Source organism: Bombina bombina, chromosome 1 (assembly GCF_027579735.1).
Source record: "Bombina bombina isolate aBomBom1 chromosome 1, aBomBom1.pri, whole genome shotgun sequence".
NCBI classification, from domain to species: Eukaryota; Metazoa; Chordata; class Amphibia; order Anura; family Bombinatoridae; genus Bombina; species Bombina bombina.
Window position 1 is genome coordinate 823375801 of NC_069499.1, and position 19135 is coordinate 823394935.

The following is a 19135-nucleotide window of genomic DNA, read 5'->3' on the forward strand; positions in this document are numbered from 1 at the left end:
GAATCGGTGTCTGATTCAACGCCGTGATTGGAGGAAGCCGGATTCCTCATTTTAGACCCAGGAAGAGGCTTTGCGACAGGCGGAGGAAGCTGGAGCGGCTGTCAAGATTAAAAGGTAAGTTTTATTTCCCAACACGAGTGAAATGTAAATTTTGATGAATTAAAGTGACCCTGTTTTTAAAAAAAAATTAAAAACTGGGCACTTTAGCATCAAAATTTACATTCACTTTAAAAGCAAGGGCTATTTAATTTCCCTTTAAGCTAGATTCTCTCATGCCCAAGTTATGAAAGAACCCGAAATAGCTCCATTGAAGTGATTTTATGATTTTAATAAAATACTTTGAAGCTTCATTTTAGTTTCAAAATCAATGTAAACTGTTTTAATATCCTTTTCATGCAAAAAGAAAATGTATGCTTACCTGATAAATTTGTTTCTTTTTAGACACGATGAGTCCACGGATTTCATCCTTACTTGTGGGATTACGCCTCCTGGTCAGCAGGAGGAGGCAAAGAGCACCACAGCAGAGCTGTATATATAGCTCCTCCCTTCCCTCCCACTCCAGTCATTCGACTGAAGTTAGGAAGAGAAAGGAAAAGCCAAGGTGCAGAGGTGTCTGAAGTTTAACAAAAATGTAATAACCTGTCCTAATAGAACAAGGCGGGCCGTGGACTCATCGTGTCTAAAAAGAAACAAATTTATCAGGTAAGCATAAATTTTCTTTTCTTTTCAAAGACACAATAAGTCCACAGATTTCATCCTTACTTGTGGGATACAATACCAAAGCTATAGTACACGGATGAAAAAGGGAGGGACAAGACAGGGAACCTAAACGGAAGGCACCACTGCTTGAAGAACCTTTCTCCCAAAAGCAGCCTCAGCCGAGGCAAAAGTATAAAATTTAGAAAAAGTGTGAAGAGATGACCAAGTTGCAGCCTTGCAAATCTGTTCAACAGAAGCATCATTTTTGAATGCCCATGAGGAAGCAATGAGCCGTAATTCGATCAGGAGGCTGCTGACCAGCAGTCTCATATGCAAAACGGATGATACTCTTCAGCCAAACAGAAAGAGAGGTAGCCGTAGCTTTCTGACCCCTACGTTTCTCTGAAAAAATAACAAACAAAGAAGACGAATGTCGAAAATCCTTAGTCGCTTGTAAGTAGAACTTTAAAGCACGAACTACGTCTAAATTGTGTAACAGACGTTCCTTCTGAGAAGGAGGATTAGGACACAAGGAAGGAACAACAATCTCCTGATTAATAATCTTGTTTGAAACAACCTTAGGAAGAAACCCAGGTTTAGTACGTAACACTACCTTATCTGAGTGAAAAATAAGGTAAGGAAAATTATATTGTAATGCCGAAAGCTCAGATACTCTTTGGGCAGAAGAAATAGCAACCAGAAATAAAACTTTCCAAGACAATAACTTAATATCTATGGAATGCATAGGTTCAAACGGAACCCCTTGAAGAACCTTAAGAACTAAATTCAAACTCCAAGGAGGAGCAATCAGTCTAAACACAGGTCTGATTCTAGTCAGAACCTGACAAAAAGATTGCACATCTGGAACATCTCACAAACGTTAGGTAACAAAATAGATAAAGCAGATATCTGTCCCTTTAAAGAACTAGCTGATAACCCCTTCTCCAATCCTTCTTGGAGAAAAGACAAAATCCTGGGAATCCTAACCCTACTCCATGAGTAGCCCATGGATTCGCACCAATAAATATATTTATGCCCTATTTTATTTTTATGGTAAATCTTCTGAGTTACCGGCTTACGCGCCTGAATTAAGGTATCTATGCCCGAATCAGAGAAACCTCGCTCGGAAAAGAATAAGCGTTCAATCTCCAAGCAGTCAACTGTAGAGAAACCTGATTCAAGTGAAGGAAAGGACCCTGAATGAGAAGGTCCTTCCTCAACGGAAACTTCCAAGGTGGCAGAGATGACATGACCACCAGATCGGCATACCAAATCCTGCAAGGCCACGCAGAAGCAATGAGAAGCACTGATGCCCTCTCCTGTTAGATTCAAGCAATAACCCGGAGAAGGAGTGCAAACGGGGAATAGATATGTTAGGCTGAAGGACCAAGGAACTACCAAGGCATCTATCAGCTCGGCCTGGGGGTCCCTGGACCTGTATCTCGGAAGCTTGGTATTCTGACAAAATGTCATGGGATTCAACTCTGGCCGACCCCATCTGAGGATCGGGTCGTAGAATATTTCCGGATGGAGTTCCCACCCTCCTGGAAGAAAAGTATGCCTGTACAGAAAATCTGCCTCCCAGTTGTCCACCCCTGGGATGTGGATCGCCTACAGATGGCAAGAATAGGCCTCCGCCCACTGGAATATCTCGGCTACGTCGGACATCGCTAAGGAACCCCTTGTTCCTCCCTGATTAATGACGTAAACCACCGTCGTTATGATGTCCGACTGGAAACTGATGAATTGGGCCGAAGCCACTGAAGCTAGGCCCGAAGCGCATTGAAGATCGTCCTCAGCACTAGAATGTTGATGGGAAGGAGAGACTCTGCCTGAGTCCATATTCCCTGAGCCATTAAAAAGCCCCCGACTGCTCCCCATCCTAAAAGGTTGGCATCCGTTGTCACAATCACCCATGAGGGTCTGCGAAAGCATGTCCCCTGGGATAGACGATCCAGAGACAACCACCATTGATCCTGATCTAGGGTTCTTCGAGAAGACAAATCTGAATAATCTCCATTCCACAGCCTGAGCATGCTTAGCTGCAGAGGCCTGAAAAGAAACCGAGCAAACTGTATGATGTCCATTGCCACCACCATGAATCCGATAATCCCCATGCACTGAGCCACTGACGGCCGAGGATTGAACTGAAGGGCTCGACATGTATACAGAAATTTTTGACTTTCTGACCTCTGTCAGAAAAATTCTTATGGATATGGAGTCGATTAGAGTTCCCAGGAAGGGTACCCTTGTCTGCGGAATTAATAAACTCTGTGTTGTGTTGGTCCAGAAAAACAAACCACAGGAACTAGAGATGATCTCTGTGGATAGGAACATGAAGATATGTATCCCTTAGGTCCACTGTCATCATAAATTGACCCTTCTGGATCAATGGAAGGATAGTTTGAATAGTATCCATCTTGAAGGATGGAACTCCGAGAAATTTGAGTAGACTCCCTTTGAGGTCTAAAATAGGTCTGAGGATTCCCTCCTTTTTGGGAATTTCCAACAGAGTTGAATAAAAACCCCGCCCCTGTTCCTGTATTGGAACGGGACCAAGTATTCTCAGGTAAGAGAGGTCTCTTACACAAGGTAAGAACACCTCTCTTCTTATCAGGTCCGTAGACAATCTGGACAGGAGAAATCTTCTTCGGGGAAAGAATTACTGAACTCCAGATTGGAACCCGAGACACTATTCTATAGCTCAGGGGTCCCGAACATCTCGCAGCCACACCAAAATGAAGAAGGAAGTCTGTACCCTACCAGATCTGGTCCTGGGCCGGGAGCAAACCCTTCATGCTGATTTGGAATCAGCAACATGCTTCTTGGATCGTTTACCCCTGTTCCAAGATTGGTTGGTACTCCAAGTTGACTTAGTTTCCTTCCTTTTAGAAAAAGAAGAGGAGTCTACTTTTCTGCTGGGTTTTCATATCCTGAAATAGCAACTACTGTGAAAGAAACCTCGCTCACTGAATGTTAAGAGTTCCCCTTGTGCTTTCCTTGCCCAAAAAGGAAATGATGCCTGACAGGATAACTCCAAAAGGGGGTTATGGAGGAAGCCTGGTAAATGCTAAGTCCTTAGGACATAAGAGCAAACCTGTGGAAAATATTAAACATTGTCAGAACGCCTCATGCAGCTTCTGAGACAATATTGACTATAAAAAAAGGATATCTCTTAATATATGGGAAACAGAAAAATCCTTGCATGTTCCACATTAGTAAAAAGACATAACGTCCAGGTCACATCTCTATTCACTTTTTATCAAAACAAAATGAATTACTGTGACTATAAATGATAGATCAAAAATGTATGATACTGTATCTTTAAATGTTTTATGTAACGTATAAGAAAGAATCTCCAGACTTCAGCTAATCCTAGAAGTCTGTCTGTCACCAGATGGAACACAAATAAGAATTAGGAATCCGGATAAGTAAAAAAACACACTCTTAAGTGCTTTGTGCTTGTGAAGTCTCTCTGCTGTATATTTTTATCTAACGCAGCAAAGAAGGCATCTTGACCACTAAAAAACTTCATAGAGCTTCTTGCAAAGTCTTTCTGCTGAATGAAGAAGAGAAGACATCTCAAGCACTTAAAACACATTTTTTCTGGAAACCATCGTTCCGAGCACAAAATGGCGCGCAAACAAAGGCGCGGATCTTAGCTCCGCCCATCGTGGGCGTATTTCACCAAATCTCCCGGACGGCTTAAAGTATAACAAAATGAAGCCATCGGAAGAACTAACATCCAACATGAACATTTTAGAAAAAATAAACAAACCTCCTAGTCGGCTCCAAATTGATACAAGCCGTTGGGAACCTTGAAATGTTGGATACCACTGTCGGGTAGAATTATAATAGATCTCCCTGTCAGCTGTTATATTGGAATATAAGAGATAAGAGATAGGGAGCGAAACCTGCACCAATCATGCTTAACCCTTCATATTGAAGAGAATAACCCTCCCCGTCGGCTGATAGTTTAGTAATGTAAGCCGTTAGGAACAGGGATATGTACCTTTCATGTATCACAGTTTCAAGATGAACTAGTATAAACCTCCCTGTCGGCTGTTAATCTTAGTATTGTAAACCATAGGGAGCAAAACCTGCACCAATCATAACATTTTCATGCTGAAGCAGTATAAATCTCCCTGGCAGCTGCTAATTTCGGTATTGTAAGCCGTAGGGAGCAAAACATGCCCAAATATTCCTAACACCTTCAAAGTGAAGAGAATAAACCTCCCTGTCGGCTACTAAATTTAGTACTGTAGGCCGTTGGGAGCAGGGGCATGTACCATCCATTCATAACACCTTCATACTGAAGAGATATAAACCTCACTGTCAGCTGTTAATCTTGGTATTGCAAGTCGTTGGGAGCGGGAACATGTACCAGTCATGCATAGCACTTTCATACTGAAGAGAGATAAACCTCCCTGTCGGCTGTTAGTTTAGTATTGTAAGCCGTTGGGAACAGGAACATGCACCATTCATGCATCACATTCTCGAGCTGAACTAGCATAAACCTCCCCGTCGGCTGCTAATTTTAGAATTGTAAGCCGTTGGGAGCAGGGACATGTATTCATGTATTACATTCGTATACTGAATAAAAATAACCCTCCCTGTCGGCTGCTAATCTTAGTATTGTAAGCCGTTGGGAGTGGGGACATGTACCATTCATACACAACACCCATATCCTGAAGAGGAACAAACCTCCCTGTCGGCTGCTAATTTAATAATGTAAGCCGTTGGGAACATTGGCCTGTGGAAATAAAAAAGTACTGAGTCTCTCTCTTCCCTCAGACTTTTGCTACTAGGGCAGCAAACCATGTATGGGAGGCGCAGTGAGAATTATGTCCCACCAGTTTATATTGCTCTAAAGCCACCAAATGCTCTTCTGTAGAGACTGATATGGACTACGACTACACCCTAAATAAAACAGCACACTCTGGCACTGTTTTTAAAATAAAAAAACTCTTGATTGAAGAATCAAAAACTAACACCTCACTTTGCCATCTCCTATCACTAACGTAGGCAAAGAAAATGACTGGAGTGGGAGGGAAGGGGGGAGCTATATATACAGCTCTGCTGTGGTGCTCTTTGCCTCCTCCTGCTGACCAGGAGGCTTAATCCCACAAGGATGAAATCCGTGGACGCATCGTGTCTTTAAAAATAAATAAGTGATTTGAACTAAATCTCAAAGATTTGCTCATAGTGCTAAAGAACTTCAAAGGCATCATCAGCAAGCTTTAGTTACAGGTTGAGACGATGGCTATACGGCTTGTGATTAGCTATAACACCAGCCTTTGGGAAGGCTGCAGCACTTTCAGCAGATTGTACACAAGCACCATAGCAAGAGCTCAAAGATTGTTTAGTGATTGTGCAGAAGAAAAATGTGAGTGTTAGCTCGTACTATTATACCCTTTTAGAATAATAAAAATGTTTCACCATTAGTTACTCTTGATCCATACACCAGCCTATGTGATGTAGAATCAAATTGCTATTTTGTTGTGGCCACTGATTGCTAATTTGTAAGTGAACAAAGCATAGTAATCAATCAATTCCTGCATTAGCTTTGAGTTTGTGTTTATGAATGTGGTACTGCTCTCAGCATTAAAAAAAAGGCTAAAATTAGCCTTTTTTTATTTGTTTTAACCCTTTTGCTGCTGATCCATTTTCACACCCTGGGAGTGTTTTAGCTGTTATCATGGTGATCGCCTGAAAATTAGAGGAGCGTGTGACCCCTTATATAAAAGAGGACAATTCCCTCTTTCACATGAGGGGTTTCATAAACCTCTAATTAAACTCTGTAGCAGCCCCTCCCCCACCACTAGAATCACCAGGTTTCTAGTGGGGCAGGTGATCACTGTTTTTAGACCAAGGGGTTCATGAGCAAAGAGTAAACATGGGTGGTAACCAGTGTTCTTTACAGGTCAACTTACTTGTACTATTATTATCACAGATTTCCTGCTTTGGAGTTTCAGACTCACTCTTTTCACACAGCTCCATTTCTTCATTTTTTAATACAATTTCATCATGGTCTTCACCTGTACAAAAATAAAGCGAGAAATACATATGTATACATTTATAGACTTATTGGCATCCTTGGTAAATAAGAGCAAAAAAGGCTGTAAAAATGTGTCATTATTTTGTTTAACCTTTTGATCTTTCGTTCAAAAAAACAAAATCTATGCTTACCTGATAAATGTATTTATTTCCGGGCATGGAGAGTCCACAACTCCATTCTAATTACTAGTGGGATATTCAACTCCTGTCCAGCAGGAGGAGGCAAAGAGCACCCCAGCAAAGCTGTTAAGTGTAACTTCCATTACCCATAATCCCCAGTCATTCAGTCGAAGGAAAATGGAAAAAGAAGAAAGACAAGCGTGTAGAGGTGCCTGAGGTTTACTCAAAAAGACTGACGAATTAAAATTGAAAAGAGGGCGGGATCGTGGACTCTCCATGCCCGGAAAGAAAGAAATCTATCACGTAAGCATAAATGTTGTTTTCTTTCCTATGGTATGGAGAGTCCACGACTCCATTCCAATTACTAGTGGGAACCAATACCCAAGCTAGAGGACACAGAATGAAAAGGGATGGAGAACAAGGCAGGAGGACCTAAACAGAAGGCACCACCGCTTGAAGAACCTTTCTCCCAAAAGAGGCCTCAGTCGAGGCAAAAGTACCAAATTTGTAGAATATGGAAAAAGTATGCAAAGAGGACAATGTTGCCGCCTCGCAAATCTGCTCCACAGAAACTTCACTTTTGAAAGCCCAGGAAGAGGAGACAGCCCTAGTGGAATGAGCCGTAATTCTCTCAGGAGGCTGTCCAGCTGTCTCATAAGCTTAACGGATAACACTTCTTAACCAGAGCGAAAGGGTAGGAGAAGTGGCCTTCTGACCCTTACGCTTGCCAGAGAAAACCACAAACAGGGCAGAAGATTGCCGAACATCTTTAGTTGCTTGGAGGTAAAATTTTAGAGCACGCACAACATCCAGGTTATGCAAAAGACGTTCCTTATGGGAAGAAGGATTAAAACAAAAAGAATGAACAACAATTTCCTGATTAATGTTTCGATCCGACACAACCTTAGGCAGATAAGGACTGCCTTATCTGCATGAAAAATAAGGTACGGGGAATCACACTGCAGAACCGAAAACTCAAATAATCTGCGAGCAGAAGAAATAGCAAGAAGAAACAAAACCTTCCAAGATAACAATTTAATATCAACAGAATGCATCGGCTCAAACGGAGCCTGCTGCAATACTCTAAGAACAAGGTTAAGGTTCCAAGGAGGAGCAACAGGTTTGAACACAGGCCTGATTCTGACCAGGGCCTGAACAAAAGCCTGAACATCTGGCAGGCGTTTGTGCAAAAGAATAAACAGTATCTGACCATTCAGAGTACTGACTGACAACACTTTCTCCAGATCATCCTGAAGAAAGGATAAAATGCGGGGAATCCTCACCTGGCTCCAGGAGAAACCCTTAGATTCACACCAATAAAGGTATTTACGCCATACTTTATGGTAAATCCTAATCCTGCAAGTAACAGGTTTACGAGCCTGAAGCATGGTATCAATGACCGCCTCAGAAAAACCACGTCTAGATAAAACTTGGAGTTCAATCTCTAAGCTGTCAGCTTCAGAGAATCCAGATTTGGATCCAGGAATAGACCCTGAAGTAGAAGGTCCCTCCTCAGAGATAACCTCCAAGGTGAAAGAGATGACATCTTCACCAAATCCGCAAACCAGATCCTGCGAGGCCACGCAGGAGCTATTAGAATTATAGATGCACTCTCCTGTTTGATACAAGCAATGACTCGTGGAAGGAGAGCAAACGGAGGAAACAGGTATGCCAGAGAGAAGATCCAAAGAACCGCTAGGGCATCTATCAGAGCGGCCTGAGGATCTCTTGACCTTGAACCATACTTTGGACTTTTGATGAGACGCCATGAGATCCAACTCTGGAACCCCCCACCTGAGGGTTATCTTTGAGAATACCTCCGGATGGAGAGCCCATTCCCCGGAATGAAAAGTCTGTCTGCTCAGAAAATCCACCTCCCAGTTGTCCACTCCTGGAAAGTGGATAGCAAATAGGAGACAATTGTGAGCTTCCGCCCACTGCAGAATGCGGGTCATTTCCTTCATAGCCAAGGAACTCCGAGTTCCTCCCTGGTGGTTGATGTAAGTCACTGAGGTGAAGTTGTCCGACCGGAATCTGATAAACCGGACTAAAGATAATTTAGGCCAAGCTGTCAAGGCATTGAAGATTGCTCTCAACTCGAAGATGTTTATGGGAAGAGAGGACTCCTCCTGAGTCCACAGGCCCTGAGCTTTTAGAGAGCCCCAAACTGCTCCCCAGCCTAACAGGCTGGTGTCCGTAGTCACAATCACCCAGGAAGATCTCAGGAAGCAAGTGCCCCAAGACAGATGTTCCTGTGAAATCCACCACGAGAGAAAGTCTCTTGTTAGAGGATCCAGATCTATCCTTTGCGATAAATCTGAATGGTCTCCATTCCATTGACTGAGCATGCATAGTTGCAGAGGTCTCAGATGGAACCAAGTAAAGGAATGATGTCCATGGAAGCAACCATCAGACCAATCACCTCCATGCATTGAGCTACTGATAGACGAGTAGCGGACTGGAGAGAAAGGCATGAAGCAAGAAGTTTGGATTTCCTTGCATCCGTCAGGACAGGGAATCTATGACTGTTCCTAAGAAACACACCCTTGTAGCTGGAACAAGGGAACTCTCTTCCAGATACACTTGCCATCTGTGGGAATGTAATGAGATTTTGCTAGTTGAAAAGATGATGCCTGAAATAAGATGTCGTCTAGGTAAGGTGCCACTGCAATTCCCTGTGATCTGACCACCGCCAAAAGGGCCCCAGAACCTTTGAATATTCTGGGAGCTGTGACAAGACCAAATGGAAGTGCAAAAAACTGGAATTGCTTGTCCAAAAAGGCAAACCTCAGAAATTGGTTATGATCCCTGTGAATGGAGACATGAAGATATGCGTCCTTCAGGTCTATGGTGTCATGAACTGACCTTCCTGAACAAATGGAAGAATGGAATGAATAGTTTCCATTTTGAAGGATGGAACCCTGAGGAATGAGATGAGACACTGTAGGTCTAGGATAGGATTGAAATTTCCACCCTTAATGAGAACCACAAAGAGATTTTATAAAATCCGTAACCCAGTTCCTCTATGGGAACTGAAACAACCACTCCTAGGGACAATAGGTCCTATACGCAGTTTAAGAAGGCCTCTTTCTTAACTTGGATTGAAGATAATCGAGACAGAAAAAAAATCTGCCTCTGGGGAGACAATACTTGAGTCGAATCCCTGAGATACTATCACCATGGCAAAAAAACAAAATCTCCTCTACAAGAGAAGATGAAATTATTATAAGAGAGTCCTAAGGATGATCCCAAGAACTATATATATGAACATACCATCCTGTAAAAACAAGATGTCACAGAAAGAAGATTACAGCCCAAGTCACTGAACATGGGCACTGGTGGAAGTATCATGCCCCCATCGGGTCTTGAACACTGGAGTTGTAGTCCAGTGATTTTTCCACTGAGCCACCAAATTACTTTTCCTCACATAATCACCATAATATGAAGAGAAAATAAAAATACGTCCGAATGGGCAAAGATATAAACGTCGCCCAGAGAAACGTATGTCACAGACATAACTATATCTCACCTCAACATGAGGTAACATAAAATCAGTTCATAGAAAAATGTTGTGTCCAAAAACACTAAGAAACAGGATAATACATGGTACAGACCATAGATTTATAAATAACACCCTATACTCTCTTATTCGTACTGATTTTTTACTTCATGGAAGAATAAAGTTTACGTTTTATCCTATACTTGGATTGGATTCCGGACTCTCTTTTTGTCATATGGTATCCACCCTATACTGAAAACCTGCACAGATTTCCAAGCATTAGGGAAGACAGGATTGTAAACCTGAACTGCTGGGCTATGAAAGAGAGCCAGAGCAGCACAAAACATACGCCAATGTACGTCAGAAAGACATGTCAATACCAGCCTAAAAGTAGAACTAGCTGAGAAACAGTATATCTTAAGCAGAAAAATTGTCATCCAGAACCCCTGAGAACCTCTATCACTGTATAAAGAAAGCAGTAAAAGAAAGTTACATAAAATATCATTAAATGCCACCAGGTGGCAGACCACACCAATTAATAAAATTAGATATAGGAAACTGCCCAAGAAAAAGGCAGAAACTTCCTGAGATAACTAATATGGCATGGAAATGCATCACAAATCTATATAATAAAGTAGAAAAAGATGCAGTTAACTTTCTGAGAAGCTCAGAATAGCAAAATACTGAAAGGAGCTCCAGAATACATAGATTCTAGGCTCAACATAACGTTATGTATTAAGGCAACCCTTAAACTATGCAAAGCAGAGAGAACACCAAAATAAGTCTATTAATGAAAAGCTGACCACTAAAGCTTGTATAACAGACTTAAAATTGCTATAACAACATATATAGCACACATATAAATAATACTTATCACATTTGAGAAAACGTTTCAACAATCCCTTTAATAAAAGGAAATACAATTTTATGGCAATAGGAATATGCAGCAGGGAAAATTTGCAACCTGAGAGCGAAAAATCAGCAGAGATAGGGAATGAGGATTACAGAGAAGCATGTCTCGTCACATATGCAGAAACTCCTATAGTTAAAGGGACAGTCTAGTATAAATTAAACTTGAAAGAGACACAGAGAGAGTGTGAGAGAGAGAGAGAGAGAGAGAGAGAGAAAGAGAGAGAGAGAGAAACAAGCACAAAGAGAAAGAGAGAAAGACAGACAAATGTAGAGAGAGAGACACACAGATAGAGAGAGAGACAAATAAAAATAGAAAGAGAGAGACACAGAGATAGTGTGAGAGAGAGAGACAGAGAGAGAGAGAGAGAAACACACAAAAAAAGAGAAAGAGAGAGAGAAAGACAGATATAAAGAGAGAGAAACACAGATAGAGAGAGAGACAATAAAAATAGAAAGAGAGAGACACAGAGATAGTATGAAAGAGAGAGAGACACAGAGAGAGAAACACGCACAAAGAGAAAGAGAGACAGACAAATGTATATAGAGAGACACACAGATAGAGAGAGAGACAAATAAAAATAGAAATAGAGAGACACAGAGATAGTGTGAGAGAGAGAGACACAGAGAGAGAGAGAGAAACACACAAAAAAAGAGAAAAAGAGAGAGACAGACAAATGTAGAGAGAGACACACAGATAGAGAGAGAGACAAATAAAAATAGAAAGAGAGAGACACAGAGATAGTGTGAGAGAGAGAGACAGAGAGAGAGAGAGAGAGAGAAACACACAGAGAAAGACAGATATAGAGAGAGAGACACACAGATAGAGAGAGAGACAATAAAAATAGAAAGAGAGAGACACAGAGATAGTATGAAAGAGAGAGAGACACACAGAGAGAGAGAAACACACACAAAGAGAAAGAGAGAGAGACAGAAAGATATAGAGAGAGAGACACACAGATAGAGAGAGAGACAAATAAAAATAGAAGGAGAGACACAGAGAGAGTGTGAGAGAGAGAGAGAGAGAGAGAGAGAGAGAGAGAGAGAGAGAAAGAGAGAGAGAGAAACACGCACAAAGAGAAAGAGAGAGAGACAGACAAATGTAGAGAGAGAGACACACAGATAGAGAGAGAGACAAATAAAAATAGAAAGAGAGAGACACAGAGATAGTGTGAGAGAGACACAGAGAGAGAGAGAGAAACACACACAAAGAGAAAGAGAGAGAGAAAGACAGATATAGAGAGAGAGACACACAGATAGAGAGAGAGACAATAAAAATAGAAGGAGAGAGACACAGAGCGAGTGTGAGAAAGAGAGACACAGAGAGAGAGAGAAACACACACAAAGAGAAATAGAGAGAGACAGAAAGATATAGAGAGAGAGACACGCAGATAGAGAGAGAGACAAATAAAAATAGAAAGAGACACAGAGAGAGTGTGAGAGAGAGAGAGAGAGAAAGAGAGAGAGAAACACGCCCAAAGAGAAAGAAAGAGAGACAGACAAATTTAGAGAGAGAGACACACAGATAGAGAGAGAGAAAAATAAAACTAGAAAAAGAGAGACACAGAGATAGCGTGAGAGAGAGAGACACAGAGAGAGAGAGAGAAACACACACAAAGAGAAAGAGAGAGAGAAAGACAGATATAGAGAGAGAGACACACAGATAGAGAGAGAGACAATAAAAATAGAAGGAGAGAGACACAGAGCGAGTGTGAGAGAGAGAGACACAGAGAGAGAGAGAGAGAAACACACACAAAGAGAAAGAGAGAGAGACAGAAAGATATAGAGAGAGAGACACACAGATAGAGAGAGAGACAAATAGAAATAGAAAGAGAGAGACACAGAGATAGTATGAAAGAGAGAGAGACACAGAGAGAGAAACACGCACAAAGAGAAAGAGAGAGAGACAGACAAATGTATATAGAGAGACACACAGATAGAGAGAGAGACAAATAAAAATAGAAATAGAGAGACACAGAGATAGTGTGAGAGAGAGAGACACAGAGAGAGAGAGAGAAACACACAAAAAAAGAGAAAAAGAGAGAGACAGACAAATGTAGAGAGAGACACACAGATAGAGAGAGAGACAAATAAAAATAGAAAGAGAGAGACACAGAGATAGTGTGAGAGAGAGAGACAGAGAGAGAGAGAGAGAGAGAAACACACAAAAAAAGAGAAAGAGAGAGAGAAAGACAGATATAGAGAGAGAGACACACAGATAGAGAGAGAGACAATAAAAATAGAAAGAGAGAGACACAGAGATAGTATGAAAGAGAGAGAGACACACAGAGAGAGAGAAACACACACAAAGAGAAAAAGAGAGAGACAGAAAGATATAGAGAGAGAGACACACAGATAGAGAGAGAGACAAATAAAAATAGAAGGAGAGACACAGAGAGAGTGTGAGAGAGAGAGAGAGAGAGAGAGAGAGAGAAAGAGAGAGAGAGAAACACGCACAAAGAGAAAGAGAGAGAGACAGACAAATGTAGAGAGAGAGACACACAGATAGAGAGAGAGAGACAAATAAAAATAGAAAGAGAGAGACACAGAGATAGTGTGAGAGAGACACAGAGAGAGAGAGAGAAACACACACAAAGAGAAAGAGAGAGAGAAAGACAGATATAGAGAGAGAGACACACAGATAGAGAGAGAGACAATAAAAATAGAAGGAGAGAGACACAGAGCGAGTGTGAGAAAGAGAGACACAGAGAGAGAGAGAGAGAGAAACACACACAAAGAGAAATAGAGAGAGACAGAAAGATATAGAGAGAGAGACACGCAGATAGAGAGAGAGACAAATAAAAATAGAAAGAGACACAGAGAGAGTGTGAGAGAGAGAGAGAGAGAAAGAGAGAGAGAGAGAAACACGCACAAAGAGAAAGAAAGAGAGACAGACAAATTTAGAGAGAGAGACACACAGATAGAGAGAGAGAAAAATAAAACTAGAAAAAGAGAGACACAGAGATAGCGTGAGAGAGAGAGACACAGAGAGAGAGAGAGAAACACACACAAAGAGAAAGAGAGAGAGAAAGACAGATATAGAGAGAGAGACACACAGATAGAGAGAGAGACAATAAAAATAGAAGGAGAGAGACACAGAGCGAGTGTGAGAGAGAGAGACACAGAGAGAGAGAGAGAGAGAAACACACACAAAGAGAAAGAGAGAGAGACAGAAAGATATAGAGAGAGAGACACACAGATAGAGAGAGAGACAAATAGAAATAGAAAGAGACACAGAGAGAGTGTGAGAGAGAGAGAGAGAGAAAGAGAGAAACAGAGAGAGACACAGAGAGAAAGAGAGATAGAGAGAGAAAGATAGAGAGAGACAGAGAGATAGAAAGAGAGAGAGAGAGAGACAGAGATAGAGTGACACTGAGATAGAGAGAGAGAAAAATCAACTATCTATTTATATATTCACATATTTTTAAATTATATATATATATATATATATATATATATATATATATATATATATATATATATATATGTGCATAAAGAAAAATAGATAAATAGATGTAAATAGATAGAAAGATAGATAAACATATACTTAGACATGTGTATAAATATATATATATATATACTTATATATATGTATATATATATCTATAAATATATATAAATAGATATATAAAAAAAATTCTATATAAATATATATATATATATATATATATATTTATATTTTTATGTGTATATATATATATATATATATATTTTAATGGATATATTTATTTCTCTTTATATATATATATATAGTTGTATATATGTATATATAAATATATATATCGATTTATATCTATTGGTATATATAAAATATATATGTAGAACTTTATATATAGGGTCGATATATATATATATATATATAATTCAATGGTTGGCTAAACGAAATACGATAATGAAAAATAAAGATGTTCATTTTATAAAAATAGTTTTTTTCTAAATCAAAAATAAAGCTGTCTTGATATTCATCCTTGCAGACTAAATAAACGATTTCTATATTGCATTGATCCTTCGAAATATTTATATTTAGCAAGTTATATATAATACATTATTGCTTGAGATTTATTATTACAAATTTTGAATGCTATTTAAAAGTAAATTATTTTCCACCTAAATGATTTACTTACAATCGATAGTAGATTGAGAATTAGGGCTAAAATTATAGACTTCGCTCCTGTCCCTCAACACTCGCAACAATAGTTTTCATTGAATGGTGTTAGACTCATTCAATGAATACTATGTTGATGTAAACAGGAAACAGGAGTAACGCATGCGCAATTGAAATAATTCACGGGAGCGCGCAGTGCCGATATGTAAACAGCGGGTGGAGCCGCTGTTTACATTAGATGGGGTAGAATAAGGAAAATGAGAGTGGGAGGAGCGGGTAAGTGAATGAGCGATGATTATATGATAAAATAACATCGCAATAATACATTTTTTTTAAAAATAATTGTGGCGGTATTCGTTAGCGTATGAATAGCTACTATTATATATAATGCAATCTTAGAAAATTTACATTCACTTTAAGTATCACTCCCCTTTCCACAATCCCCAGTCATTTGAATAAAGGAAAAGGAGAAAGGGAGTAACACAAGTTGTAGAAGTGCCTGAGGTTTAGTAAAAAAAAACGGTTTTAAAACAAAGGGCGGGGCCGTGGACTCACCATATCCGGAAATAAATAAATGTATTAGGTAAGCATAAATTTTGTTTTCTTTCCTAAGATATGGTGAATCCATGGAATCATCAATTACTGGCTGAACCAATACCCAAGCCAGAGGACACAGATGATTAGGGAGAGACAAGACAGGTCGCCTAAACAGAAGGCACAACCGCTTGAAGAACCTTTCTCCCAAAAGAAGCCTCACCTGAGGCAAAAGTATCAAATTTATAAAATTTGGAAAAGGTATATAAAGAAGACCAAGTTGCAGCCTTGCAAATCTGTTCCACAGAGGCCTCATTTTTTAAAGCCCTGGTAGAATGAGCCATAATTCTCTCAGGAGGCTGCTGACCAGCAGTCTCATATGCCAAACGAATAGTACTTCTCAACCAGAGAGAAAGAGAAGTAGCAGTAGCTTTCTGACCTTTGCGTTTCCCGGAAAAACAAAAAAACAACGCAGAAGACTGACGAAAGTCCTTAGTAGACTGCGAATTTAAGAGCCCGTACAACATCTAGATTGTGCAACAACCGTTCCTTATGAGTGTAATGCTCATGGGATACTCCTCTATCAGACCGAACTCGGCCAGTAGTCTTGTTATCCCGGCGTCGAGCCGGAATGATAGGGAATATCCAAGAGCAGAGAAAGTTAGTATGATGGGGAAGGCGGCACTCACCACAGGCAAGACAGTCCCCAGCGGCAACAGCAGAGCAGTCTAAGGACAAACCACTAGAATGGCCAGGCAGGCAGGGTTTGGCAACAGAGCACACCACTAGAATGGTCAGGCAGGCAGGATTTGGCAACAGTAAAGCAGTCTAAGGGCACACCACTAGAATGGTCAGACAGGCAGGGTTCGGCAGCAGTATATCAATCCAGCAAATTAGGGGTTAAACAGGCAGGCTTCAGCAGCAGTATATCAGTCTAGCAATTTAGGGGTTAAACAGGCAGAGTAGTCAGACAGGCAGGGTTCAGCAGCAGTATATCAATCCAGCAAATTAGGGGTTAAACAGGCAGGCTTCAGCAGCAGTATATCAGTCTAGCAATTTAGGGGTTAAACAGGCAGAGTAGTCAGACAGGCAGGGTTCAGCAGCAGTATATCAATCCAGCAATTCAGGGGTATAACAGGTAGAGTAGTCAGACAGGCAGGGTTCAAACACTTTAAGGCAATACTGTAGTAACGATCTATCACACCCAGGAGCACACAAAGTAACACCTATACTTGGGCAGTGATAGATCGTTATTGCAGGATTCGCGCCACAGGAATCCAGACCGGCATCTGAGAGAGGGGAGCATGCGGCGATGACGTCAGCGCCGCACGCATCCGGACTCGACACAGCCCCTGGCAACTAGACGCCGCGCCCCTAGCAACGGCTAGAGCAGCGTGACAATGAGAAGGATTAGGGCAGAGAGAAGGAACCACAATTTCCTGATTAATATTTCTATCCGAAACAACCTTAGGAAGAAAACCAAACTTGGTACGAAGAACTGCCTTGTGAAATATGAGATAAGACTAATCGCACTGTATAGCTGAGAGTTATGAAACTCTCCGAGCAGAAGAAATAGCAGTCAGAAACAAAACCTTCCAAGATAACAGCTTAATATCTATGACATGCATTGGCTCAAACGGAGCCAGTTGCAAAACTTTGAGAACAAGATTAAGGCTCCAAAGCAAAACTTTGAGAACAAGATTAAGGCTCCAAGGTGGAGCAACAGATTTAAACACAGGCCTGATTCTGACCAAGGCCTGACAAAAAGATTGCACATCTGGCACGTCCGCCAGATGCTTGTGTAACAAAGATACCCTTCTCCCCTTCTTCATTCTGACTTGGAGTCAGCTGTGGGCTTTTTCAATTGCTTCCCCTTGTTCCAAGACTGACTGGGTTTCCAGAAAGGCTTGGTCTGCTCTTGTTTGGACGAAGCTGGGGAAGACTTACCTCTGAAATTACGAAAGTAACGAAAATTACTTTGACGACCTTTCGCTCTATTCTTTCTATCCTGAGGTAGAAAAGACCCTTTTCCACCCGTAATATCAGAAATAATTTCTGCTAACCCTGGGTCAAACAATGCCTTACCCTTATAAGGAAGAGCCAAAAGCTTAACCTTAGAGGAGACATCTGCTGATCAAGATTTGAGCCACTAGACTCTGCGGCCTAACACTGCAAAACCAGATGACCTGGCACTCAGCCTAATCACCTGCAAAATAGCATCCGAAATAAAGGAATTAGCCAACTTAAAAGCTTTAATTCTATGTTGAATATCAACTTAAAGGAGTTTCTACCTGAAGAGAGTTGGACAAAGCATCAAACCAGTAAGATGCAGCACTTGTCACAGCGGCAATGCAAACTGCAGGTTGCCAGAACGTAACATTCTTTTTAAGTATACCTCCATCTTTTTGTCCATAGGGTCTTTGAAAGAGCAACTATCCTCAATAGGAATAGTTCTCCTCTTAGCAAGAGTAGATATAGCCCCTTCTACTTTAGGAACAGAATGCCATGATTCCGTAATGGAGTCCGCAACGGGAAACATTTTCCTTAAAATAGGAGACGGGGAAAAAGATACCCCTGGCTTCTCCCACTCCTGGGAAATAATGTCCGAAGCCCGGTCAGGAACCGGAAAAACCTCCTTAGAAGAAGGAATTTCAAAGTAATTATTGAGTTTACTAGATTTCTTAGGCTGGACAGAGACAAGAGTATCCGAATTGTCTAAAGTAGCCAACACCTCTTTTAACAAAACACAAAGGTGTTCAAGCTTAAATCTGAAAGAACTTCCATCAGTTTCAGACAACGGACTTACACTATCCGAATCTGAGATATCACCCTCAGAAAATTCTGATGCATCTTCCTCATCAGACTTAAGAAGAAGGGCCATCTGTGACACACCACTGGAATCAGAGACCTTGCTATCTGAATTCATTTTCCTCTTACGCTTTCCCTTTAACATAGGAAAAGCAGCTAATGCTGCAGATACCGTTGAAGAAACCTGAGCTGCAATTTCTGCTTTCAAATATGCTCTGTTGGGAGCTATAGAGGAACTGCAGGGGACTGCATGTGACGCCATTGCGGCTTGGGACGTTCTAGAAGAAGGCTGTGGTATTACCTGAACAGCATCATCCTGAGAGACATTAGGCTCATCAATCAAAATTCTTTCTTTACACTGTAAAGTCTTTTTAAGACATGAGGAACAGAACTGCATTGGCGAA

At 40.9% G+C, this 19135-nt stretch overlaps 1 protein-coding gene across 2 annotated transcripts in view; it reads right to left on the minus strand.

Moving 5' to 3' along the window:
- The window catches only part of LOC128646015 (zinc finger protein 432), an 80283-nt gene that overhangs the window by 22132 nt on the left and 39016 nt on the right, over nucleotides 1-19135 (minus strand). For both annotated transcript variants that reach the window (XM_053699405.1, XM_053699406.1), the window contains exon 6: nucleotides 6633-6737. In XM_053699405.1, the coding sequence (XP_053555380.1) occupies nucleotides 6633-6737 (105 nt within the window). The remainder of the gene's footprint in view (nucleotides 1-6632; nucleotides 6738-19135) is intronic.